At 40.5% G+C, this 27,801-nt stretch overlaps 2 protein-coding genes across 7 annotated transcripts; one reads left to right on the forward strand and one right to left on the reverse strand.

Moving 5' to 3' along the window:
- Positions 1–7,820: 7,820 nt before the first annotated feature.
- On the forward strand, positions 7,821–11,034 carry mogat3b (monoacylglycerol O-acyltransferase 3b; the record flags this gene model as incomplete). The annotated part of the gene is made up of 7 exons (XM_080436412.1): positions 7,821–7,902; positions 8,218–8,325; positions 8,700–8,770; positions 9,014–9,218; positions 10,169–10,343; positions 10,610–10,794; positions 10,880–11,034. 7 exons carry the CDS (start codon positions 7,821–7,823, stop codon positions 11,032–11,034), a joined length of 981 nt encoding a protein of 326 aa, XP_080292538.1.
- srrt (serrate RNA effector molecule homolog (Arabidopsis)) lies at positions 8,943–26,448 on the reverse strand. Of its 6 annotated transcripts, XR_013933661.1 has the most exons (21): positions 26,368–26,448; positions 25,040–25,158; positions 24,589–24,732; positions 24,353–24,505; positions 23,375–23,563; positions 19,221–19,390; positions 18,635–18,801; positions 18,435–18,542; positions 18,161–18,338; positions 16,654–16,826; positions 15,979–16,040; positions 15,748–15,826; positions 15,363–15,554; positions 15,106–15,276; positions 14,526–14,679; positions 13,676–13,869; positions 13,279–13,435; positions 13,077–13,175; positions 12,876–12,981; positions 12,630–12,765; positions 8,943–9,223 (listed from the first exon to the last, which is right to left on the reverse strand). XR_013933661.1 is itself a non-coding variant. In XM_080436409.1 (20 exons), exons 2-19 carry the CDS (start codon positions 25,156–25,158, stop codon positions 12,872–12,874), a joined length of 2,619 nt encoding a protein of 872 aa, XP_080292535.1. In that variant the 5' UTR covers positions 26,368–26,448; the 3' UTR covers positions 8,943–9,223; positions 12,865–12,871. The 6 variants fall into 6 exon arrangements, 5 of the variants coding, with proteins under 5 accessions (XP_080292535.1, XP_080292533.1, XP_080292532.1 ...); XM_080436409.1 differs by lacking the exon at positions 12,630–12,765 and having other exon boundaries at positions 12,865–12,981; XM_080436407.1 differs by lacking the exon at positions 8,943–9,223 and having other exon boundaries at positions 12,533–12,765; positions 16,654–16,820.
- Between the last annotated feature and the right edge of the window lie 1,353 nt (positions 26,449–27,801).

Below are 27,801 nucleotides of genomic sequence, written 5' to 3' on the forward strand. Positions count from 1 at the left end.
ATGGCAGGGCAACAATATAAAATGGGAAAATAGCACTTTAACAATCTAGGGAATTATGTGTAGCTCCTGAAATAGCTTATTCTGACTTAAGTGGCTCAAATTCAAAAAATTGTACAACAATTGTAATGGCTATCATAGACCCACCTCAATACATGTATACTGTAAATGTGATTTTCCTTTAACCAATCATCCCAGAGTGTACAATATTTCAGATCTGTTCGATTTTCAACTAAACTCGATTGATTGCGATTGATCAACCTCTCAAGACTACAGTTGAAAAGCAATTCAACATTAGAATGGAACCTGAACAGAACAGCCTATATGGGGAGGCACTATGTAGGTCAGAGACAAGCCACTGATGACTTGCTGGCCACCTTTGTCCCTGACCGCCATATCACTTCCTCAACCTACAAACTAAAACAAAATAGGGTGCTAGTGCTAAAACTGTGATTCTGTGACCCTCATAAACATCCAGCATTTGGAAATAATGTAAAGAAAAACTTGTTTTGCATTTGTACTTGAATCTCAACAAAATAAACACCATGTTAGCTCAAATATTTGTTTCCTATTCTTGCTTAAATCATATATATTGTGTAGTTTTACATTGTGACCTCTAGGAATGTCAAACATTGTCTTCACACAGGAGGATTCTTTCTCACTTTGATGAGAACATTATGCATCTATCCCATGAAGACAATCATGACAATGCATACAGGCATAGATTAAGTTTTTAAAACAGCTACATTCTTTCATCACTGAGCAGCACCATTTACATTACAAATTAAAACAACACAGGGTCTAATAATAGTAGTGTGGCTCCCATGTGGATCTCTGGCTTAATGTGGCCTGTCTGTAATGTCAGTCACCTATAGTATGACGTATGATTCCAGATTTGGAGTAATCCTGACCCTCATTGACTTCCATTATAAAATGTCTGCACGCATGTTAGTGTGTGTGTGACTGTGTATGTATCTGTCCGTCGCGTACCTCGAGAACCGTTAGACCGATTGACTTAATACTCGGCTTGAAGACTCGTCAGATCAGCGATTCTCCAAAGATATCCATAAATATGCAAATGTCCATAAATGGACAGATCAGCGGTTCGGATCTCCATATATATATATATATATTTATTTATTTTTATTTATTTTTTTATCCCGCAATTTTGTAATCCTTATTTTTCACCCGGTGCCAATTTTCTAAGTGATCCTGGGCGCTACACTCCCCTCACCAGCCTAGGGAGGCCAGGGCCGAGCTCATGCCTCCTTCAATGCATGAGAGCCAACTGACCTTCTTGTCACCCTGGTTGGACGTAGCGCGTGGAAGGAACACGTTATTCCAACCAGTTCCTTTCCCCTCCATCAGGCGCCCAGGCTGTCATGGGGAGGCGGTATAGCGACCAGGATTACTACATGTTTATGTGAAGGTATTAACTACCCTGAGAGACAGAGGCAGACAGACAGACAGACAGACAGACAGACAGACAGACAGACAGACAGACAGACAGACAGACAGACAGACAGACAGACAGACAGACAGACAGACAGACAGGTACAACGGGTAGTATGGTACTCTGTCAACGTGTTTACTTGATTCAAGTAAACACAAATGATTACTATTGGAATTGTTGACATTGCTATGTGGGGGGGGGGGAAAACTAAGCTATTGGCTAGCTATAGTTACCTTGCTTTTTAAGCCTTTGAGGGTAGTTATAGCTTGCTAAAGACACATGTGATACCAATTTCAGACCTTATATTCTTTTTGAGATACTTTTTCATTGCAGTGTCTGCAAGGTCATATGGGGTCACTTTTCATGTGTGGGAAAGGATATTGGCAATATTTTGAGGTACAAATAGTATACTGAACCTTGTAGGTCAAGATCTTTTTAACTGTCTGGCTGGACAACATGACGCCACAGTAAAGATATCACGATGGTCTCTGTTAAGCCCTGATCTTGTGAGTGGCCTACATCGGCTCTGGCTTTAATCAAAGATCAGAGGAGCACAATTATACTATCATCACAATTATACCTATCATGTGAACTGCTGAGCGGATTTAAAGTAGTAGAAAGAATATCTCGTTGCTGTCGGATAGAAACCTTGTATCTCCACATTTGGAACTTTTTATGTTTTTGTTTTTTTTCTGTAAATGAATGCCCTACTTTGTCATACTATAAGTCACACGGAAGTAGCAAACATATTTTTTCCCCCAGGTTTTGAACTTACGAGGATAATTAAATCAACTATTTGCAAATGCTCATATTATGTCCCGTTATCACACAGTCATACATTTCTTATAACAAGCCTTTCTTCCATTCCTACAATACATGAGGTATGATATGTAGAAAGGAAAGGGGGAAAAAAACTCAAGAAATGAGCTGAAAATGTCAGCATGCTGTATACCATGCCTGTCTCAGACCCATGGGGACCTTGCTCTCTATTACTGTCCTCACTTCCTTGAGACTCTGTTCTCATTCTCCCACAGTCTAGGTCTACAATCAAACAAACTTAAATAATTTTCTTGGCCAGTATTTCATTTCTAAAAAAAAGTTAAAAGCTCTATATTCTGATAGTAGGCCTAATCATAGAGTGTTTGTACAGTAACAGGGGTCTCCCCATCTCTCCAGCTCTTTAGTAAACAGAAAATACATTTTCAGGTGGGTCACCAATTCCATTCAATCAGGATCAAGAATCCATTTATCATCTTAAATTGTATATTGTTCCAATTCCAAATTTATTCTGTTAATTTATTTGTTTCATCAGTTCCATAATTCACCTTTATCCTGTATCCTGTAGAGTTCTCTCTCCTGATTGGAGAGAGAACTGTTTAATGCTGGCGAGACGGCGAGACCTAGGTTACTATATATGAACACTCTATAGCAATGATTATTGTGAGAATAGAGCTATTTAACATCAAAAGAAGAAAAAAACACTTACACTCCCGTTAAGTCTACATGTCAAAACCTTTTCTTGTCTGCGATAAATGTCATTATTTATAATGGCCCATGAACCTCAAACATAATTGCAAGATGAGAATGTAATACAGAATGATGCACGAATATAAGTAAAAACTAACCCTATGTTTTGATATCTTTTACTCAAAAAGAAAGAGCCCTAAGAATTGGGTCACATTTTCAAAACATGAGAGAGAACAGGAGCCTTCAAATGCTACTCAATCTACCACTACAAACTTTCACAGATGCAGTTATGGATTGACTCTGGGATCTTGATGATGATTCATGTTGTTTGTTTGTTTTGGTTGGTTTGTTTGTTGGAAAGGGGGTTTCTGATTCATATGGTACCCAAAAGTGTTAATTATGCATCTCCAAGCTTCTTGTTTTTCTAGTAGTCTAGGCTTACAGCCACATAAGTTCAGGAGTTCTCATGTCTGGTTCCTCCAATCACATTATTTTCCAAGGTCAAGTGGCACTTGTGGGTAGCCTACATGGTTTAATTTCAGAGGTAATTAGTACATTAGCCAATATGCTTAGTATCAACTATCAATGATACAGGCGAAGAATTAACAGCCATGGCCCATGAAAGTAGGCGGTATGCCTACAGAAAAACATAGTTCTGCATCTGCTGTCACAGAAGGGTTAAATTACAGTAGGCTACAGAGCCTTCACAGCCAGGGTTTTCCTTGTTTTTATTTATTGGAATAGCATCTGGTTAAAGCTACCCATGGGAATGTAGCCTACACTGTCCCCAATTCCCAAACAACAGCAAATTGAAAAGGTTTGCATTTTAGTGGCATTTATGATGAGGGATATTTAAACAGTCTTGATGCCCAAACGCTCATTGATCACACCAGGGGGGGGTCATTCTGAGTGGTGTGTCTGAGGTGTCTGTTGTCACGCCCGAAAAACACACACCATTCAGCTATTCGCTACGATCGACATCCCCTGATCCTTTGCGAACGTATTACCATCAACATTTTTGTCTTATATCGCTATAACGGGTGTTAATCATGCCATGGTTGTCTTGAACTAAACGATTAGGGAAAAGCCCACCGCGTCCAGACGACCACCTCTCTCCAGGCTCCACGCTACAGTCACCTGCCTGCAGCACACACACACACACACACACACACACACACACACACACACACACACACACACACACACACACGCAGCTTCACATTCATGTCAATTGTCAATAAAGATGTTAGTGAGTAATTAAACCCTTAAGGGTTTCATTAATCACTAACATCTTTATTGACTGCTCTCACTATGGTCTATATTCGATTGTAATGCGCTGCATGCTGCTCCTGCATCACGCCAGCTGATGGACTCTTGTTTATTGGTAAAATATTTATAGGGCTTGTCACGACTGAACTTAAAAACATATTCTAGGATAGGCTATACTGCGCGCGTGTGAATGTGTGTGTGTGTGTGTGTGTGTGTGTGTGTGTGTGTGTGTGTGTGTGTGTGTGTGTGTGTGTGTGTGTGTGTGTGTGTGTGTGTGTGTGTGTGTGTGTGTGTGTGTGTGCCACCTATCTGTGCGTCTGATCTGGGTTCTGGAATGTGTTTGGGTAAAAAAAGGCCTTTGCCGATAGGCTATTCAAACATCGGAAATAAATATGATCAATTGACAGTCAGCTATAATAACAACCCTTTCTTGCTTATATAGCTCATGTGACATTAATATAAGGCCAAACGTTACCGCATCATTGCATTATATTGGGGTATACGCTGTCAATTAGGCTTGCTTGTATTTTGATTAGGGAAATAGGTTACACACCTATCTAAATAACTGACATGGCGATATTGGGACCGACACGGTATAAATGAATGAAGGTAGTAGAATACCTACCTTGGTAAGTAGGGAGCCTATGGCTGGCGCAGAGGTAGACTATGATGCCGATATCCAGTTGCCTGGGCTGGTCAAATCAGACAACAACAAAACCACGCCGGTAGCCTCTATGTATGTTGATGACACAGCTGTCTCCTCCGCGGATGAAAGGCAGAAAAATCATTTTCCAGATGTGTCAAGAGCGACGATGTATGAAATCAGTCAGCCATACGAATGTTATGGTATTGTCGCCCCTCCTTTTACATAAAAAGAGCTTCCATTTTTATGATTAAACGCGCAGTGGGCTGACTGGGGCTTCGTGCATCAGCCGAACCGGTGCGATCTGATTGAAAACCATGATGCAATTCATTGCGACGTTACAAAACGTTCCTCTCCACAACACACAGGTGTAAAAAAAAAAAAGAAGGAAAAAAAAAAAGACAAAACAACAACAACCTAACTGAACGGTCCGACCCGACACTCGCAAATAAAGCATTATTTCATTTGAAGCAAAGCCAGAAATGCGCAAATAACATCCATCCACTGGTCCAAACAGCGGGCATCGTAAGGTGCATTTGCATTCATATTAATATTCATACAGTAGTTCCTGAGCCAGCGGTTGTTGTTTGATTCCTGATGCTGTGACGCTGCTGGATGATCGTTTCACTGAGCAGAGCAGACGACACACACACACACACACACACACACACACACACACACACACACACACACACACACACACACACACACACACACACACACACTGAATGTCGCCTTATGTCAACACATTCCACTGCCAGTGGTGGAAAAAGTACTCACAGTTTTTTACTTAAGTAAAAGTAAAAAATACTGCAATGTAGAAATACTCTATTACAAGTACAATTACAAAAGTATTGGTAATTTTTGTTTTAAAGTAACGTAAAGTAAAAAATACCTCAAAATTGTACTGAAGTACAGTACTTGAGTAAATGCACTTAGTTACTTGATCTCTGTCCCCTGCCGATTCAAATGGGTTCTGTTCTGTGATCAACTTTAACAGAATACTGTCAGAGCTGGACATTTTACTAAGCCCCTCAACCGTGACTAGTCATTTTCAGTCAGTTACTGCACGCCAAATAGTTGACATTTTATTTTTTTAATTTTTTTAAAGATGATGCTTCACTTAGAAGCTATGGTGATAGCAAATCCCGGTGCTCCAGGACAAGGTGTTTTGATTACATTTATTTTTAATTGTCTTTGCGAGATGTATAGGAGTACTACGCAGCATTATTTGGTCTTAAACAACATAGAATCGAATTAATCCCCCCCCCACACACACACGTGACTAACTAACCTACACATGGCCTGTGAGTTGACACGCCCCTTAAGGTCTGTGTGGGAACGAAACAGTAGCTGAGGTTTTCCTATAAAAAAAAAACAAGTATCGTGGTGTTATTATATATATATATATATATATATATATATATATATATATATATATATATATATATATATATATATATACACACACACACACACACACACACACACACACACACACACACACACACACACTAAAGACATTGCCTGTCTGACTTGTGTCGCTCACATCAACTGTTAAAGTGACTGTCAAGTGTTTTTTTTATTTTTTATATTTATGTATACGTTTTGAGTAAACAAATAATCATATCAACCCTTGTCCATCTCTACTCTAGCAATTAGTACACCTGGTGGTGTTTGATGCCTAGCCAGCCTTTCAGTCATTTTAAAGGAACAATCCACCAAATGCTATTGCTCATCAATATGCTGGTCAGTGGTGCAAAGTAACGGTAAGTAGTGTACATTTACTTAAGTACTATACAATAATGTACAGTACTTGTACAATGCACAGTATAATATAAGGTAGAATACTTTTACTTTACTTTACATTTTTCTTACTTCAAATCCACTACATCTCAGATGCAAATATTGTACCTTTTACTCCATTACAATCACAGCATTTGACAGCTTTAGCTACTTGTTACTTTGCAGATATTAATACAAAACCAACCCCTTAAGTTTTATGTCATAATCTCTCATAATTCGAAGAAAACAACCTACAATGTGACACGTTATGAGTGTCACATTATGTTAGAGTATCCCATTAGTTACTATTAAAGTACAGGAAAAACAGCAGTTATGATAAACCTCTTAAGACAGAGCAGCAGCATCAAAATGTACAAAAGCAGAAGCAGAAGGCATTATATATCTTTAGCAGCACTGTCAAATGTGCAGAGGAGCAGAAGGCACACATAAAACACTTTTCTTTTGTGCAGCAGTTTTAATTTTGTTTTTAATAATCAGTAATCCTAAACTGATAAGCCTGGTTGTGTTTATCTTTGACATTGAATTCTTGTGTCAAACTATGGGGGGGGGGGGGGATTTGTTATCAGTTGCCCCACTGATCAAAGTGCACACAGAATGTAGCTGTCATTTTTGTTCACTGGCAGACCGGTATCCACGAAGAGCAACAGGACACTACAGTAAGGTAACTGTTGGATACTACAATAAGGTAAGATACTAAGTTACGGTAAGACTTCTTTTACCTAAATATTACAGTCCTTTTTGCACTACTCACTGCCAGGGCTCACACTGACATATATTTAGACAATAATTTGTGATCTTGAACATCTGCATAAGTTTTGCACTCATAATTAACCAATAAAATAGGTTTAGCTAATAAGCATTAAGCAAGTAAGAAGTGTAGATAGTATATAGACATGTCAGACATTTACACAGATCTTGTTTTGTTCATTTTGTGGCTGCGCGACACAAATGTTGTCTTCCTCTTGAGGAGAAGTAAAACTGATATGCTCTTTGGTAATAAACCAAAGTACAGTATCAGTTATGCAATATAACTGCTTGAGTATCATACCCCTCTATTGTATCAGGTATAGCAGCATTTATAACTTTTGCAGGCACATGATTAGGCTGCTATATGATCTGTAATGATGACAGCTCATGAGGTTATTGATGTATGGACATTGATGTTATTGCACACAGGGCACTGGAATGACGCAAGCAAAAACTCAATGGAAGGAGTTTCTAGAGACCATCAGTGTTTTGCAATGGGTACTGTCTTTCCTTTTCCTAGGTGAGATTCCAAAATAAATACTATTTTGTTTATAACAAATAAAGACACATACAATGATTATAATGCATGCAGCTATTTTAACTAGGCCTATTAAGATGACTTGTAGGATTCAGAAAGTCTACACCATGGGCCATGCAACTATACTGTTATAATGAAAATTTCACTTGTTCCTAATTGTTTTACACTAGTAATTACAGTAACTTGCTGTTGAGTAATTTTACATCAACACTGATGCATCTCTTCTTATATGTCATTTTATTTTTTGGCATCCTTTATATGTCATTGACAACACATAATCACTATCCTCACCTTTAGGACTGGGTTGCATTATCATGAGTGTCTATCTTATGTTTACCTCTCTGTGGCCACTTGCAACTCTATCCTTCATATGGCTGGTGAAGGACTGGAAAACCCCTGAAAGAGGTAAATACATTCCTATTTCTCAAGTAACTACTATGATTATTAAAGGGATAGTTCACCCCCAAAATGACTTTTTTTCTATCGATTAGTCACCCCATGGAGACTTGAATTCATGGATATTTTCTTGTTTTTCTCGCATTCCTAAGCAAATAATTTGATGACCAGCGGTAGGCAGCGGTTCCGGTAGGAGATACAAAGGAGACTCTTTGTGTCTCCTACCGGAACCGCTGCCGGTCATCAAATTATTGGCTTAGGAATGCGACAAAAACTAAAAAATAAGTCTCCATGGGGTAACTAATCGATAGGAAAAAAGTCATTTTGGGGGTGAACTATCCCTTTAAGAACTGTATGGACACGTTCATTTCTGTCTCCACTAGGGGGCAGAAGAACATTATTTGTGAGGAACTGGACAGTGTGGAGGCACTACAGAGACTATTTTCCAGTCAAAGTAAGGTGTACTGTTTTTAATTTGGCTGTTGTGTTCTTATAAACCTGTTTTAAATATTCTTTAAGTATCATAGGAAAATGTGATTACAACTCAAGGCTGAAAATGTGTACATCTTAAAATATTTTAGAATTTCTATAAGTCAAAGTACTGTAATTAACAGGCGGCACAAAACTCTGGTTAATTGTTTTATTATTTAACGCAAATATTAATAAAATATCATGTTGCCTCAAATGTCCTGTCCAGTTGGTGAAGACAGCTGAGCTGAATCCAAATAAGAACTACGTCTTAGGATGTCACCCACATGGCATCATGAGTGTGGGAGCCTTTGTCTGTTTCACCACTGAGTATGGGGGCTTCGTTGAGACCTTTCCTGGTATACGCTCCTGCCTGGTAGTATTGGCCGGTCTCTTCAGGATACCGCTCATCAGGGAATATCTCATGTTAGCAGGTACACTGTAAAAAAAAGAATACATTAATTAATTAATATAATATTTAACTCTGAGGCTGTACAAATGGAAACAAAGGGACACTTAACACTGGCATTTAAAGTCAGATTTTAAGTCAAATTGCAATTAGCATCATCTTCCTTAAACATTTGAATAATTGAGAAATTTAAAATAAAAGAACAGTATTATACATCCACAACTCCTTGTACCTTGTGTAGCCCCTGCAATCCACCAGAGGTTGCTATTGTAATTTGTTTGTGGAGTTGACTTGTATAATTCCAGCATTAGAATGTGTTTACAGCCTGATAAGAGTAAGATAGGGCAGAAGGTGCTTGAGCAAATCAAAACGAGTCCTCTTGGAGCAGTGACAAAGAATCTGAGATACTAGTGGTGCAAAACAACGAATTCAGGTTCTATACTGATCTAGCCTGGCTCCACCCCCTGAATCCTTTGCCTAGCATTCAGGGTCTGGTGACGCTTCCGAAGGCGGGTGTTCCTCGGTTGAAAATCTGACCGACGAATCGGGATCGGGACAATCCAGTATGAACCAATCGCGTTGGTTCATAGTGGAGTCCCACTTTGGCCACGCCCCCATCTCAGAACTCCGCTGCATTGAGAGGGCTTTCAGACTGAATAATGGAGTGAAACGAAATGAAAATTCAGGCTGAGTGTCAGGCTAATACTGATCACAAATCACAGTGCTATTGCTGTAGACATGATAGCAAAAACTCATATCGGATACAGATGAGGCCCTTTTTGGGGTGTGTCACCTGCCAGATACAGTATAATCACCACTATGTCACTACTAAGATGGGATGGGCTTCAGCTGATTATACAATTGATCAGTGACCCAGATGGACAAGGATGAAGGACACCCTTGATAGTTGCATAATCTCTCACATTTGTTCTTTATCTTTTTTTTAAATATTATTTGTTCTTTTTCTCTGATTAGGCCTTTATCCAGTGAGTAGGCCTAGTCTTACACATCTCCTGACAAAAAGTGGCAAAGGAAACGCAGTGGTGATTATCATAGGAGGGGCTGCAGAGTCTCTGTCGTCCGGCCCTGGTATGAACACAGTGGTCATGAAGCAGAGAAAAGGATTTGTCAGAGTGGCACTCGAGTTCGGGTGAGAATGCTTTATGAACCCTGGTGCCCCTATTTGGGGCAAATAAATTTCCAAGATTTTCCAAATGTAATTTTTTCTCCAAAAATAGATCTAGAAACTCAAAGCAGATGGACTATTTTTGCTATTTGTCGTACGATGAAGTTGCCTATCTAGGGTGACTAGAGACACCAAATAAGCCCATCTAAGAACACTTGAATAAACTTAAATGAAATGAGCAAGCCTGCCTTCTGCTATTTGACACAATCACAGTGTTGGATTCTCCTCAGGGCTGACTTGGTTCCAGTTTACTCATTTGGGGAGAATGAAGTCTTCCGCCAGTTGATTTTCGAAGAGGGCAGTGTGGGTCGGCGGTTACAGGACCTGTTTAAAAAGACTGTGGGCTTTGCCCCCTGTCTTTTTCTTGGCGAGCGTTTGGGATGGCTTCCATACAGGACTCCGGTGACCACTGTTGGTGAGTAATTTGTTATTGCACAACAAAGCTTAACTTTGCATGCTGTACACAACTATTTATTCTTCTAATACTCTCCTCCTTTTAGTGGGAAGCCCCATCTCAGTGCCAAAGCGTGAAAAGGCTTCAGCAGAAGAAGTGGACTACTACCATGGTCTTTATATGGAGGCCCTGACCAAGTTATTCAATGAGCACAAGGTCAGCTGTGGACTCTCGGATAGTCATGAACTTCGTATTATTTAGACATTTCACTCCAACATGACTATGCAAATGATATGATTTGCAATGCTATCTTCAGTCGGACTACTTGAATGAAAATTATAAGTTAGGATCTGCTTTAGAGAAGATCTTGCTATTTAGAAATATGGCCTTTTCGGCTACAATAATTAAGCGCACAACGCATCCCAAGTCAATGCGTTGTGAGCTTGCAGATAGGCTTTACAGATTTTTGCTTTTTTTAAGTGACTTTTTAATAACATACCTTCGCCTTCAGGGGTGGTTCTCGTCAAAATGTAAACATAAATAATAACCATCACAGTACTCTGGTTATGGAAGGTTCTGGGTTACCCTTCATAGTGGAAAAGAGCCACTAGAATTCATCAAGTTTCTTGGCTCATACCTTTTCGCAGCACCTGACAATTAGTCTACACGACAATTAAAATATATATAAATGTGCTGTCCGTCATTAGATTATGTCATGGTGTCAAAACTGTGTAAACATTTTTTGCAATGTTGTGTATGGATGGTGGTATGCCAGTTACTGTACAGTATGTCTAATAATTTAAATGTGCTGTGAAAATCTAACTGGCAAATGTATATTTAAGAACATATTTTGACATCTGTAGAAGTTGGGAGAAGGAATAAAATTCTATGGGCCCCAAAACACGTGCCATTTGGCTGTTAAGCTTTCTTGTAGTCTTGCATTTTTTTTAATTTCCAAAAAGAGTTGCGATGCAATTTTGTTGTCTTTGAGTGTATTTCTGACAACTCTTTAATCCAACCATTCAAGTAAAACAGAGTTTGATAGGTCATCTTTATTGGACTACCATAGTAGTTTTAATCAGGGACAGGGTGATAAAGATTTCATTTGCTGTAGTTATTCAACATTCTGTCCACTAGAGGGCAACCAATCTCCATAATTAATCTGTAAACCGTTTTCTTCTCTTAATGCATAAGAGAGGAAAATGTATCTAGAAGAAAACAGGATTAAACTCAGTCAAGTAAAAGGGCAGCATTGCAGTAGAAGAGCAACAGCTATACAATACCAACTGTACCAGACCTAATGTCAACCATGCAGTACATTTTAAGGCCAATTCCACACAGCCTCATGTCCGCGCACTGTAAAATAGCCAGCACAGAAAATGGTTCGACTTAATTAATTTGAAAGCAAAATCCATGCTTCTGTCCCTCGAGACAAAGATGCCATTGACTCTTACTTCCATAGAGCAGAATAACCTGCAATCTCTCGTCTAAAACATCCGTTGCCTCTTAAACTGTCATGGACAATACTTTTACTTTGCAATCATTGCTTTAACTGTTTAAAACTGCTTTAGTCGAGACACTGACAAGTTAACTTCATTCAAATAGTTTCAAAATTTGCGTAACCACACCACCTTTGTGATAAAGCATGATGTGCAATAAATCACATGCACGATTTCTGCCCCCTCCCTCCCTCCAAAATAGAATCTAACAATAAATATTATATTTTTATTGGGATAGAAAAATTCAACCTGAATTGTCATTGTGACACATTTTACATTTTTATTTTGAAGGGTTACACATTGCAATAGAACATTGATCTAATTTCATAATCATTGCAAAAAATATCATATAATCACTTTTGAAAGAAACACAATAGGGCATCAGACTGGAGGTCAGTTAAAGATGAAATTCTTCTTTTAAAAGAAGTCAACGTCATCTGGCGCATCCAGGTCACGATATTCAATGATGTTACGTGGATCGCCCCGTGCCATTCTGTGATGGTAAGAAAAGAAACCGATGTGAATCCCCAGTTAAGTTGAAAACTTTATTAGAAGGGTAGAAAGATAATAATACTCCTAAGATGATCCATACACTGTTATCACCTGTTGTTGCGTGGCTTCCCCAGATAGCCACCTTGTCCTCCTCGGAAGTTGTTGTCATAGTTACCTCGTCCCCCTCCGTACTGGTTGGGCGGGTAAGGAGGTCCACCTTGTGAAGAGAAGAAATATAAATACTTTCTTCTTATTGAGTCTGGGGGTATGGTATGAAAGAAAATCACCCTCATACATCCAGCACTGCCATACCTCCGTATCCCATCCCAGGTGGACGAGGCTGTCCGAAACCCATCATTCCCTGGGGTGCTTGAGGGGGAAACGGCATGTTCGGCGTAACTCCTAGCAATCCTGGAGAAGACACAAAAAAACTATTCATTATTAAAGCACCATACAAATTTTAACCTTTTTTTCCATTAGAAAATATTTAAAAGAAAAAAAAACTGTTCCCTACCTTGTCCTGGGATTGGCATAATAGGCATCTTCATTTCTGGGATTGACGGCCTTTTGGCATCCATAAGGAAGTTGTTGAAGAAGGTCACCTCTTTTTTCACTTCTTCTATTTTGTCCCCATGTTTGTTCAATATGTGTTTGCGCACAAACTCTGGACCCTGGCAATTTATTTCAAAACGTATACATTAACACACAGGAAAAAAAACGACACAAATGCCACAGAGAGCAATTCGTTTTGCAGCGTTTTATAAACGAAAAATAAATAAATCCAATCAATATCCCTTTGTGGTAAAAGCAACCGAAAATATGCAACTAGAAGATAAAGCCAGTGAATAATGTTGAAGTATCATCCTCGTTAGCCGTAAACTGAACTTGAACATTCCTAGACAAGCACACACCTTAAATTTCTTGCCGCTCAAGGGGCAGAGCCACTTGTCCTTCCCCAGCTCCTGAGCGTTGGCAGACACAAACTTCTCCACCTCTTGCTCAGGATTTTTCCGGCCCATTTTGACAGCCTCTTCCTCCGATAGGACCTCCTTCAAACTGAACAGGGGGCTTAGCTTCTCCTCCACCAACTTCTGCCACTGCGTTACTGTGTGCACAACATACAAGGTTCAATTACACGTCTGATCCGAGTGCTTCCAACCATGTCAGGGTTGGACTAGGCTAGATTTTCTATAGATTTCACCTCAGGTCTGATTCAAGTTGGGGTAAGATGGTCAAGTTGCTCCCATTCACACAAGCTAGTATTCAAAGAAAATACATAATGTCCTGAATTTTAACAGATTTAGTTTTATAAGTGTATAATTACAGTCACAGATGTGTGCACTGCACACAGTAATTTTGGTTTTGTGTTTAACATTGTTATTGAAATTTCAGACAAAAATACTAAATAGCAGGCAGTGCAGTGACAATAATGTGTAGTGCACGTCATTCTTCCCATAAATATATCTACCCCTTAAATATATTTCTATATGCTACACACTACAAAGTGTGGAATCTAGAAAATGTAGCAAAGAGACTGTTCTGGGTCCAGTCACAATTGTTATATAAAGTAAGCAACTATGGGCATCCTAACCACTATATGTACGTTGTACAACAAATAGCAATTAAAAGGTTGAAAGTGGGGAATGTTCAATATAATAGATTTTAGGGATGTGTGTCATTTCAACACAATGAAACATTTTAGTATCAAAGGCCTAGTTCCGACAGTGTACATATGTCCTCAATCTGCACAAATGCACTGACCTTCTCCATGCGTGATGCGGTTTGGAGGGATGGGTCCACGTACATGGACCATACCACAGCGATTGGGCATCTCATCCTCACTGGGATATTCACAGGTGTTGTAGTAGTCAATGGAATGGACAATGCGCAGATACAAAAGCAGACGGTCCAAAACCTAGGGTGTGACAGACAGTGCACAACTTTTTTCAGAGACTAAATGTGACCATTTGATGATTCGCTGAGGCAACATTGATGGCACCCTAGATTATAATATGTTCAGAATATTGTTGTTGTGGGGCATCATACAACAGTATACTTGCACAAAAGTAGTGAGAATAGCCAACCTACAATCACACAACACATTGTGATGTGATGCGGTGTGAGCTTATCTTAAAACCCTATGACATGCCCAAAATAGGGCCGTCAGACTGAATGTGATTAAGTCTGTCTGTCTGTGGTTTTATACAAATTTAACAATTAAAAGTATTAACAAAATCTTGTGAATAAATATGAACAAGATTTGATTTTTTGCATTTCCTGAAAAGTAATGGTTTTGACAGCAACAATATGCATTTGTCTCATATTAGAACAGCATTCAGACCGTTACAAGTTTGTCATCCCTCTCCACAGTGGTCTCTGTAGGGTTTCCATCCTTGGTGCCCTCCTCTGGGTCTGCCCCACTGCCACTGCCCATGAGTTCCTCCTCCTCTGCACTCACTTCCTCTATCAGATAATCAGTGATATTCTTCAGGATGGGGTTCTGAGCTGGCAACTGTTGAACAATAATCCATAAGAAAATCAATTGGAAAAACTAAGTTGAGAACTAAGAACTAGGTGTTGTACTTAAAAGTACTGCACCTCAGTGCTCGGAGCCTCTTCCTGGAGTTTGTTGTTCCAAAGCTCGCCTTTGTCGTCCAAGGCATGGATGAGTTTGGCAGCCAGCTTGATGTCATTGCGGAGCACCTGTTTGTGTTGAGTGATGCCGTTAACATTACGCACCCTCCGGGCTAGATCCCTGTTCACACCTGGTATCAGCTCACAGTCGCGCAGCTGCAAACGGCACAGAACAGAAGTGAATACAACGCAAGTTCATCCCTTAACCACAAACATTATAGCAGGTTATCCACATAGCACATAGACTAGGTAATCAACTGGCACTACAGAAACACAATTTGATCCTGTCAAACCTGTATGCATATGTAACCTCAAAAGTTAGTGTCTCGTTCACTGCAGGGAGACTTACACGAATGTTCTGAAGGTTCCAGCAGACCTCCTTGATGTTGACACTACGATCGAATGTCACCCAGCAACGTCTGAAAAACCTGCAAGGCACAAGCTTTTGTTTAGAATTTGTGAGAATGTAATTCTCATTCTTACTCTTCCACAAATAACCTTCCAATTGGTCCTTCAGTATAACAATTATTTTCACCATAAAATACTGAAAACAAGAACTGGGTTTTAGGTGAAAGCCAACCTGCGTTCCGGGTGCGGGTCGGACAAGCACACGCGCAAGAAGCCAGGGTATCGCCGGCACAACTGAGAACGAAGAACAAAAAAGGGCAACGTCACAAAGCCATCATTTCGTTGACTTTTCTTCAAGCTTTAACACTATCCAGCCCCACATCTTAGCCATGAGATTGCTGGAACATTTCCCATTTAGTCACAACCTAATGGGTTGGATATTGGACTTTATTACAAACAGAATGCAAAGGGTTAAAGCAAATGGCATCTGCTTATTTTTTTCTGCTACTACTACATATGCCATTTGTGTTTATGTACGTATATCTTTTTGATTATCTGACCCATTTCTATCCTATGTTTTTCTCCTGCTCTTATTCCATCTCCCTCCTCTCCCTTCTTGTGGAGCACGTACAGAGACAAATAATTTCACCCACTGCTTTACACCTGTAAACCTGTGACAATAAAGTTGATTCTGATTCTGTGTGTAAAAACACTTTGCCATGACTTCTTAGGATGTTTTCAAGGTGTTTTCTGGAATCTGTATTGTTGTGATGTCTTGTTTTTAGATTGCTCAATCTCCCATAATGTAAAACAAATTTAACCTCGGGTACAATTAAAGAACCTTGAAATATATCTATAACGATTCCATAAACACTTTGCAATACCATTCTTCCACTGGTCAACTCACAGCAATAATTTCAGCCTTGGAAATGGTGGGGGCAATACTCCTCATGAACAGAGAGCAGGTCCTGTGGAGAGGCCGTGGTCGAGGAGCATCATCCTTGGGTTTCTTCTCCTCTTTCATCTCCTCCTCAACTTCCTCCTTGGGTTTCTCCTCTTTGCTCTCTTTGTCGTCTTTGGCTGGGAGAGAGAAACTCTGGTTAACATCAACTCTGAAACCTTCCTTTTTTCTGTGAAGTGATTTAGTACAGGGGTTCCCAAACTTTTCAGCTCAAGACACAAAAGATACATTTGGTGTCTTTCCCATGACCCAACACAACATTCATATCTTATGAATTAAAACTTTTAAGCCCCATTTCAAGTGAAAATAGCAGTTCAAAATGCGGCTTGATGCAAGCTTGTAGATCTGATATTTTCACTCCCGTAAAAGTTTTTTATTTATGGATTCTCTTTTTTTAATCTTTGGAAATTATAAAAAAAGTTTTTAGAGGAAATGTTTAAAAAAAAATTATATTTACATAAAAACAGAGCACATAAAGATGAATCCGACCCATTGATTGGGAAACGCTAATCTATCAAGAACAGATTCAGAGCTGCACTACTGCATCTGTCGGGAGGGCCGTTCAGAACGTGTGAACATGGCCTACAAGTGGGCGTGCCTTCAGATCAGGAAGCAGGCCGCGTTTTACCCAATCAAATGTAGTGGGTGGGATTTACATCTGTGCGTTCGCTTCCCAGTGGAAACAAACCCAAACTCATTTAACAATAGCGTCCTCGGAGCCGACAAAGTCACGGAGAGTTAGTTATAACATTTTAACTTGTTCTTCCATCATAGTAACAAGTGGGCTTATAACCAAAAAGATCCATGTTCTGTGGGAAATGGTGTTAGGGTTCCGTGGAGAAATATTGTTAGTGGGATTAATAGGCGCAAAACAGGAGGAGGAGGAATGAGGGCAGACCAAAAGGGACTGTTTCCTGTGGCCACGTTCTATTTATGCGCTACCCCAAGAGTCGAATGCAAAGGTAAAAAACAGCGCAGCGCTGTTTTTCCCTTTTCTTTGACAATGGGTTCCCAGATTGGGGAAACGCTGATTTTGTATGCATTGCATGTCTGTGTCGCTCAACGAAAATGCAGTCTTATGCTGCGTTCACACTGGCAGATACAAAGCTAACTGTCTAATATTAATCTTCAATGTAATCCAGCGACATGAAGACACAAAGCGACACCTGACGTTTGTAGCTGCTACAAAATCTACAAAATAAGCAAGTGTTTAACCATTTCTACTGGCCTTCTCTCTTCACACAATGCCTGCTGGCAATAAGGGGAAACGTATTATTTCCGTCCAGTTTCGTGTTCTTTTTAACCCCAGGCTTTATATTTTCCTGTATATTCTTCTCGCTCGTCGGACGCATGCTGATGTCAACGAGCATTGTTAATCAACACTTCAACAGGGACTTTTGTAGCCGCTAGTGTGAACTCAACATTAACCCTTACAGATGTTGCTTTTTCTCACCTTCGCCTTCCTCCTCCTCCTCCTCCTCCTCTTCTTCATCCTTGTCCTCCTGGTCCTTCACCTCTTCCTTCTTGACAGGCTTGTCGGAGGAGATGGAGTCAGAATCAGAGTCAGAGTCGCTTTCAGAGGCACTGGGTTCGTCCTCACTATCTCCACTGCGCTTCCTCTTCCTCCTTGGCTGATGAACAAATGACAATGGATGATTGTTTATTTATTTTTCTTTTGGGGGGGGGGGGGTTCAGACACCTTATTAAGGGTGAACGATGATAAACACCTTCTTGGGCTCCGGAATCTCTTCTTTGACCGTCTCCATTTCCTCTTTGATGCTTTCCCCTTCAGAGGCTCTGGTGGCACCCTTGTCCATGCTGGCATTGCTGACCTCCTGTGGCACAGATCACACACACATCAATGCAGCACAGACATATTGACTGCAACACCAGTTGGCTCAAACAGGACAGAGAAGACGGACTGTACCTTGTCTTTCTCCCCAGGGGGCTTGCTGTCTCCATCCATGGCTTTATGCTCCTCCCTCTTGGGCGGCTCAGTTACAGTGGCCAACTTCTCCCTCTCCTCTTCCTCCTCAGATGGCATGTCCAGGATACGAAGGTCATGGTCTGTCCCTCCCTCCATCTTTATCACAGCTGGGGGGCAGGCGGGGGGCATCATGGCTTAATATGCAGCAACCCATCAACACCTAGCCAATATTTATTGCACATCTGCTGCCTACTAGATGTTTGGTACGGTGGCCTATTTTGGTTGGTAACTGGATTGTAAAAAACATGTTTTTAAAGGGTATAAAATAGTGCCCAAGATACTTATGTAGGTCAATAAAAAATTGGACACTAACTAAATAAAACCGTTTACTACTTTAAATCTGGTGTTCCTATTTTGGGTATGTCATAGGCGATGAGGGCAAATCTACAAGCTCACAAATTTGCAGATGTGAACTTGTAGATCAGCATTTTTTAAATACTTAAATAGTATTTACAAAAATGTGGCTTACGACGCAGGTGATTTATGCAGATATAGACAAAACAAGTATCCCTGTATTGTACTTCACCTGCATCCAGGACCTTTGTGATGGCTGGGGTACGTTCGATGTCCAGAGAGACATTATCAAGCCAGCCATTCTCCATGAGGAACACAAAGACATTCAGGCGGTTCTGCAGCGCACTGTGAGCCTCTGCCTTCAGTTGGCCGGCCTCATCTGGGTGGTATTTGGACCTGAACCTGTGCCCGGCGTTACGTTCCGGGACAGCGGCGGGGAAGGGGATTGGGTGGACGTGACACACAGGTTAGAGAATGAATGGCATGTAGTGTCTTACATCTGTGTGGTGCAATAACTTTAATGACTCTCTACACACACAAATAATCATCACATCTTGTTTTTCCCAAAAAGCACTCAAGCCAATAACTAGAGCCTGACCGATGCCAGATTTTGGGGTCCGATGTAGTCTTAACTCATTAAAACCTATATTTTTTAAAAGCCAATTGTTTTTACTCAAAGCTTTGCTTCTGGGGGTCCCTGGAACCAAATATTTTGAGATGGGGGTCCACGGCCAAATATTTTGGGGGTCCTTGAGAAGAAAACGATTGAGAACCACTGATATAGAAAATGTAGGATTTAGAAGACATTTGTAGAATCGGCCTCAGGTCTAAATGGGTTAAACCACTGCATACAGATATTTTGTTAAAAAATGATAATAATTTTACCAAATTAACGATAGCATCCCTATTCTGGGCATGTCATATTAGGCAAACATTCGCCTATAATTAAATAGCAGATCTAAATCTACATGCTCACAATGCTGCATTGTGAAGCTTGTAGCTTCTTTTAACATCTTTATCTTTAAATGTGTTAATAATCTCACCCCAGCTGTACTTTGTGTGATTAAGACAAGCACTAATAGACCTCTAGGGGATCAGCAAATGGCAACTGCAAGGCAGTAGCCTGGAAACCAGACGAATCTGCCACAGCTAAAAGAAATTGCCCTGGACAGATTGGTCTGGTCTGGCGCTCCTCGATTTTAATTACATTTTGCTCACACCAGAGTTGTGGGTGACCAATCAAAGCCCACTATTTAAAGTGGGAAATGTTTTGCTGTGACGTTTGAATCCGTTTGTAACCGCCCCTTGGAAATGAATCTTCCACACCGAAGTTCCAGACTAATATCTACGCAGTGTGATATTAGTCTGGCCATGGCAGGCTAGCTAGGCAGCACAACCTAAAATCACCTTTAGTCAGTCCAAGTGGTCAAGCCCTATTCAAGAATAATTATATATATTTTTAAAAGCCAATCGACAAGCTCAGACACGCTGTAGATCCACTATTTTTGAAAACTTTTGACATGCCTAAAATAGAGACACCAGCTTGCAAGTGTTTAAAAATTGGGACACGTCGGCTGCCTAATTAACGTTACAGATATCAAATAATATTACAGATATATCTGTCAGGCTCTACCGAAAACAGTTTTCTTACTTTCAGCTGGACATTCGAGTCCTTTTTTGGGAAGAACAAAGAATGCATAGACATCAGTGAAACTCAACATATCTATGCTTATTACTATCAGGTTAAAGAAATGTATTACACTGATTATTCATACTGCCTAATCCTTGCTGTAGTGTTAGGTCCTTTAGTGAGTGAGTGAGTGTGTGTGTGTGTGTGTATGCATGTCTTTGTGATTATAGCTAGTAATTGCACATATCAGGAAGCTTGTGGTCAGCTCACCAGAAACAAGGTAAAAACACAACAGGGAAAAAGATCATGAAAATGTAAACATTCATCTATATTTAAATGTGTACATATTAAAAGATCAATTTTACCATTTAGTGGACTTAATTTACCTTTTGTTCTCCCACTTTAATAACAAATAAATACTGAGAGGGATCTCTCTCTTCTGTGAAAATGTGCTCCACTTCACCCCATGGGTGTGTCTGTATACACACAATTTCGGTTTTGGGATTCGATTTGGTCCAAATATAAAAAGAAAATAGGGTGGAAAAAAAAGCATAAAACTCTAACGAACACGAAAAAAAGGCTCCATGCGCGAAAGACCACTTCACTGACTATCTAAGATCCCTGGTACTGTGTGTCTAAGAGCAACTGCATTGTGCGCAGTGCATTCCCTTGCTGTCTACAGTCAGAGCGAGTCCTGCGGACGAGATCCACGTTCTCTCATCTTCCAAAAACAAAAAAAACAAAAACCTGTCGTGAAGGTAGCAGTAGGAATGAAGGGAAAAAGGAATGGTTATGTCAAAAGAAAACACAACATTGGCAATTAGCGTGATCCCTAGATACTCCTGTGAAATAACAAAAAGTATAGTAGTAAGCATTAACAGACATCATACAACTGAATCTCTGCAAGGTTAACTCTTTCACTGCCAAGGACGACTTTTGCGACTTTTTTTCCAAAGGCTCAGACTGCCAAAGACGACTTTTACGACCTTTTTGTTTTCAGTGGTTTTCCACCAGATGGCGCTGTTCTCTAATACACGAGAGACCATTTTCATCCTCAAGTCACACAGATCCAGGAGATCACGTGATCGAAAGATCTCCACCACCATTGACTTCCTGCTTAGCGTATTTGGGGAAATGGCTGTATCTTTTTTTCTCCCTGCATTTTTGACGAGACGAGCTATATTCAACGGCCTGTAACAAGCGACCGGGTGGGTTGCAGTGACTTCATTTTGTATCTCGGGGAAGCACAGTGAAACCCTCCGTGTTTAGCAAACGTCAGGGGATCGATCATACTGAATAAATATTCTGTGACTAGTTGAAAAGGTAAGGAAAACCAAAGATCGCTGGCAGTGGGCGATTCATTTATGCATTTAATCTAAAGAGTTAACAGAGCAGAAATAAGCAATTGATTAGATTTACACTAGGGCTGCACGATTCTTGCCAAAATGTGAGTCACGATTCTCTCGCGCGATTCTTATTTTTTCAGTAAATAAAATAAATGTATTTGACTCGTAGGTGTGAGTAATGAGACGCTTACTATCTAGATAGGCTTTAAACTGACAACAGTGCCTGACTTAAACTTAGCACAGTATATAAAAGTGCTGGAATACTGTCTCTTTTCCTCCTTTATTGTTTTAGAATTCTTAATCAAAGTGGTTAACTTATATGCTGCTGAACATTTAAAAAGAAATTGTGAATACATTTAGCACCCAGTACATTTTTTGACAGCCAACAACTGTACTTAAAAGTTTCTTGTCCAAAAACACTAGCCGAATCAATATTTTAAACCCGATTTATATTTCAATTAAATTACGTTCAACCTTGTATGGTGTTGCTCACTGAAAACAGCAGATCTCTATGTGTTTTGATGAGACACGTTGTGAACTTTTAGAGCTGCAATTGTCGACGAGCAACATCATTTCCATTGTTTAAGTGTGATTTACACTTGACTTTACACCTGGGATTGTTCACAGTAGGCTAAATAAGTCAGCACGTGAACGCAGCGCGACGTCAATGGAATCGTCATTTGAAAATGAGATTGCAGATTTTGATTAATCGTCCAGCCCTAATTTACACAGCACCGATTTTGTGCTTAATTAATACTCCGGGAGGTGAGAAACCCCACCCTGGAGTATTAAGGAAGAGCACAATGAATGCAATGTGAATATGGTCAATAAATAAACCTTAATAAAATAAAATCAGTAAACTAATTAACTTAAAAATTATGTACATGAAAATGCAAGTCAATGGTCAGCAATGAAATGCCTGTAGAAATTTGGGTAATCATGGGCCCGGTTCTAGAATTAGGGTGTGGGGAGGCTGCCATCTTTGCATCATTTTTGTTTGCCAAGTTTTGATTGGATACTCTCCTAAGTTAAAGATGGGACACTATTCTCATTGATGTTTACATTACATTTACTCTGCTTTGATCACATTTAATCACAATGAGAATATGTTAAATTATGTAGAATTGAATAACATTTGTTGACCACCTAGTTCTGAAGGAGCCACCTATCATTTGCTCAGTTAAAAAAAAAATGTTTTAAACACTCGAGTCACAGATTCAAATTTAGAGCACAATGTCCCTTGAAGTAAACACCCCCAAACCCACCATTAGAATCTGGCCCAACTTAACACTAGCATTTCAATACAATAAACTTAAGGATAGAATACATAAGTATTACATTTTACACCTAAACCTACTAATATTCAGAGAAATAATTGAGTTAAAAGCACAGAAAAAATTACAAACGTACCACTCCTCATCTTTGTGAGACAAAAAGAAATCCTGCATCTGCTGCCGGCGGAAGTCAATCTTGTATTCATTGTAGCGCTTGACGGCCTCGGTTTCATCCACAGAATCGTCCAAGGACAACAGGAACTCCTTAAAGGTCTTCATTATTGGAGGAGGGGGGCCAAGGTCCATGTCATGGATGTTACCAAGCCTGGTGTAATGTTACACAACTCGTTAGATCAGTCGTTCCCAAACAATGGGTTGGGACCCTTTTTTGGGTCATGACTAAATATCAGAAGTGTTACTGCACTACCTGGCTGGCAATAATGGTCGTAAGCTGGAACACCATTACATGCCACTTCCAGTACACCAAACTTGGGTGCTTGCAACCTCTCCTACACAACGCATATTGTAGAATATGCTGAGCATCTGTATACTGTATCCTACATTCATTCTCATCATCTCAAAGTGAGCCATTAAATAATATGAACCTGTTTAACTCAGTGTCTCCCAACCTTGAGTGTGGGATCACATGGGGTGGGGTTGGGGCATTAGGCCTGGTCTGTTTGGAGGTAGTCCTGAATGCTAAACATGTTGCACACAATCATAACTTGTGTGCAACTCATGTGCACTCATTGTCTAACATGTCATACAGAAACCGTGCCCCATCGTGACTGGTTGTGAGCTTGTAGATCGGCTATTTTTGCTATTCGTTGTATGCGAAGTATATAGGGAATACTGTGCCACAGACCAAAGCAATTTCTGTGTGTTTAACCCCATACTTTCCAGAAAATGTCTCTTTATTCGTTTCAAAACACAAATAACCAAACAAAATGAACAAAATTCCACAAACTGTACTCGTATGTCACCGAAAATGTTAATGAGTGCTCAATTACCCAACCAGAGAAAAAACAAACTGTACTACTTCATACTGTTGCATGACACCTGTTGTTCAACCCCAAAGCAGGGTGCATGTTGCAGAGCCCTGATTACCTCTTACCTCGCCTGGATTGGGATGCCGTGGTGAGGCTGCATTAGGTGGAGGTCAGGGTGACCCCAGTGCTGAGGTGGGGCATAGTTGGGGCCTCCACCACCGCCACCACCATATCCCATGTCATATCCGCCATGGTAAGGGTCGCCACCATGGTCATCCCTGCTCAGGGGGAGACTGGAGTTTAAACAACAACAGATGCTAGATGTACACACTAGAAGAACAACACTGTCATCACATCTCACCAGTCTCTCCTCATGCGTTTCTGCTGGGGACTCATGTCATGTCTAGGCGGAGAGAATCTCTCCCTGCGACCCCTCTCATAGTCGCGGTACTCTCCGCGGCTGCGCCGCTCCCTGCCTCTGTCCCACTCCCTGCCAGATTGGCGCCTTGAAATGAAAATAAGCCAAAACAAAAGTAAGTACACACATGAACTTTTCTAAGAAACAATAAAACTCACTTTTGGGACAGAGTGGGATTTTGCTGAGGCATTACCTGACCTCAAATAGTCATCTCATGCCCGATTTATATTTGGTTGCGCGTCATGTCGTACCCTGAAAATAGCCGATCTACAAGCTTGCAACGCCTTACAGCGTGACACGTTTTGAGCGTGTACACCGGCTTTTTCGGTACGCGACACTGGCGAGCAACCAACTATAAATAAACCCTCAGGTCTGTAACACCCCTCTTTATCACCTGTCATTCCAGTCGTCTCGCCGCCTGTCCTCTCTCTCTCTTGAGCGGTCTTGGTCACTCCTCTCTCGTCTGAACTTGTCTCTCCTCCTGCGATCGTATTCATCATCGCTATCCCCCATCTCCACAAAGAGACAGGATTAGGTTACAATGATGAGGTCAGATAATGGCAAGTTACCTGACAGTTACCAACGGCAGCCAAAGTTGGGGTCAGTAACTGTTGCAGCCCGCAGGAATTGATTGCTGGACTGAACATATGAAAACTTCCTTAAGGGGAGCACATAGACAGGTGTGTTGCGATTGGTGTGGGGTAATTAATCACACCTGCCAATTGTGTGCCCCATATTCATGTGCTCCCCAAAGGAAGTTTTCATTTGTTCAGTCCAGCTATCATTTCTGGCCCATAGCAGGCAGAGAATGTGTGTGCAGCTAGTGGAAAAGTGGATATATTTTACTAAACACACGTTTTCTGACAGAACTTTCAAATGGATATGAAATTAGAGGACAACATACTATATAATATCACTATATTCTAGGGCTATGTCCTTGGGCAGTGTTTTACTGGACATAATGTATTACATCCTCATTAAACAAATAATTAGGACATCAATTATGACAAAAGGTGCCAAAGCACTTGAAGGCAAGGTAACAGGAAGAGTGGGCACGGAGGAACTTGAGGAAGAGTGGGCACCTTTATTTCAAATTGGCCATCGCGGACCCCCATCTTGAAAATAGTGCCTTTCCAGAAGTCAGATTTTCCAAAATCTTTAGTATGCCTAATCGTAACAAAATCAATTTAAGAATATTTTCTATCAATTATTTGGGGTTTCAACCATAACTGACCTATCTAATATTGCCATTATTGCAAGCCGACCACTAGGGGGGGAGCCCAACTCGTTTGCAATGGTTTTTGAAAACCTTATGCTTATACCCAACACCATGCCAAAAATCTAAAACTTGTGAAGTTTTTCTTTTTATGAATTCCCTCCCAGCTAATAGGCCTTACAATGACTCCACTGCTAAAACATGTATCCTCTCCCCTCTCTGCTTAACACTTCTGACATAAGACACTCAATGGAGCACTAGATGAACGTTTATGAAGAAAATTGAAGAAACAAATCTAAGTGATAAACACACTTTTGAGGACATTAACAACATTATACCGCTACGCCTGCATTTTAACTGTTAGATAACAACGTTAATTTAACCATCGTACTCTTTATCCCCAAATTGATAACATATTTTTCCGTCATACATGCAGTTAATAGTCTACCTACATGTGATTCGTCTTTCTTGTAATGTGAACATATAAATGTAAATAAAATAAATACCTGTTAGCTTGCGTGTTAGCTCTCTTGGCTATGATCTTATTGTTCTGCACTGAGCGTGCGCAAGCCGCAAACCAGTCTTTCGACCCATGTGACTTCCGGTTCTTCTTCGAATTATTTCCGGCAGTCTGGAGGCAGTGTTGCCATAGTTTGTGAGAGAAATAAGCAAACCGGTCAGTCTGGAGGCAGTGTTGCCATAGTTTGTGAGAGAAATAAGCAAACCGGTCTAGGAAAACAAGCCCAAAAGAACATCAAGGCCACATTGAGCACTTTAAACCAAATAGCCGATCTACAAGCTCACAACACGTCGCGATGTGACGCGTTGAGAGCTTGTAGATCTGCTATTTTCAAAAACTTTTGCAATAAAATGTGGAATAGTTTTTTTTAAACATTCTATAAACACAAATGCTACCTGGCATAAAAAAATATATTTGAGAACCACTGGTTTAAATAATAAATAAAACATTTGGAAGCGAGCCTAAGTAAGCAACTACACTTTAGAAAAAAATCCCACAAAACTGCATGCTGCAACTACCAATATTTACAAGCAACTTTACAGAAAAAGAAGCCCAAAGTCGCTTATAATAAGCCAACATGGCAACACTACTTCCAGTCCTTCTTCGAAAGTTCGAATCGTTTCCGGCAGTTTGGGCGCCCAAGGCTTATTTACTAATACTACCCTCCACCGTTCAATAAAAACAAGTATTTTCAGTCCTAACTCCCGATCAACCAATCTTTAATCAGTTGTTCTCTCTTACTTTGCCTTTCACAATCACATTATGACTTAACATAAATAGGGCTGGCAAGGCTGGTGTCACTCCGCGGCTGCGGCTAGCCCCGCCCCCGGTCGGTTGGGTCGACATCTCCCTTCACTCGGAGGTTCGCTAATAGTAGCCTGCTAGTTGGTGCTCTTTCAGCAGTGTTTCGCCAAAATGGGAATGAATTGTTGTATATAAACTGTTCCACGGCTTCTCACCATCGACGAGTTGAGAATAAAGGGGCTAAAATGGACAACGGACTAACTTTTCACCGCATTCCCAAATGGAAGCCAGCCAGGTCTCCCGACGTAACAAAGAGACGATGCATGGCTTGGTTGTCTGACAGCCCAGATGACAGATAAAGACGTGGAAGAAACACGCAAGATAGCACACCTCAGGATCCATGTAGAGAGAGTTATAGGCACTATACGCAACAAGTACCATATATTAAATGGTAGGGTACCCATCACTCTGATGCATACACCTAGCCTGGTTCCAAACAGGCTGATATTCAGGCTAGCATAAACCAGGAGTGGGCGAGGACATGACAATCCTTGACAAAGTTGTCTGAGCGTGCTGTGATCTGACTTGTGCACCAGTGTGGTTCTGAAACTATTTTTAATAGTACCCTTCTGCATGGTAAAAGCAGACATGAGGTTATGCTCTGTAGATACATTAT

Source organism: Gymnoscopelus braueri (genome assembly GCF_963280865.1).
Source record: "Gymnoscopelus braueri genome assembly, chromosome: 8".
NCBI lineage: Eukaryota > Metazoa > Chordata > Actinopteri > Myctophiformes > Myctophidae > Gymnoscopelus > Gymnoscopelus braueri.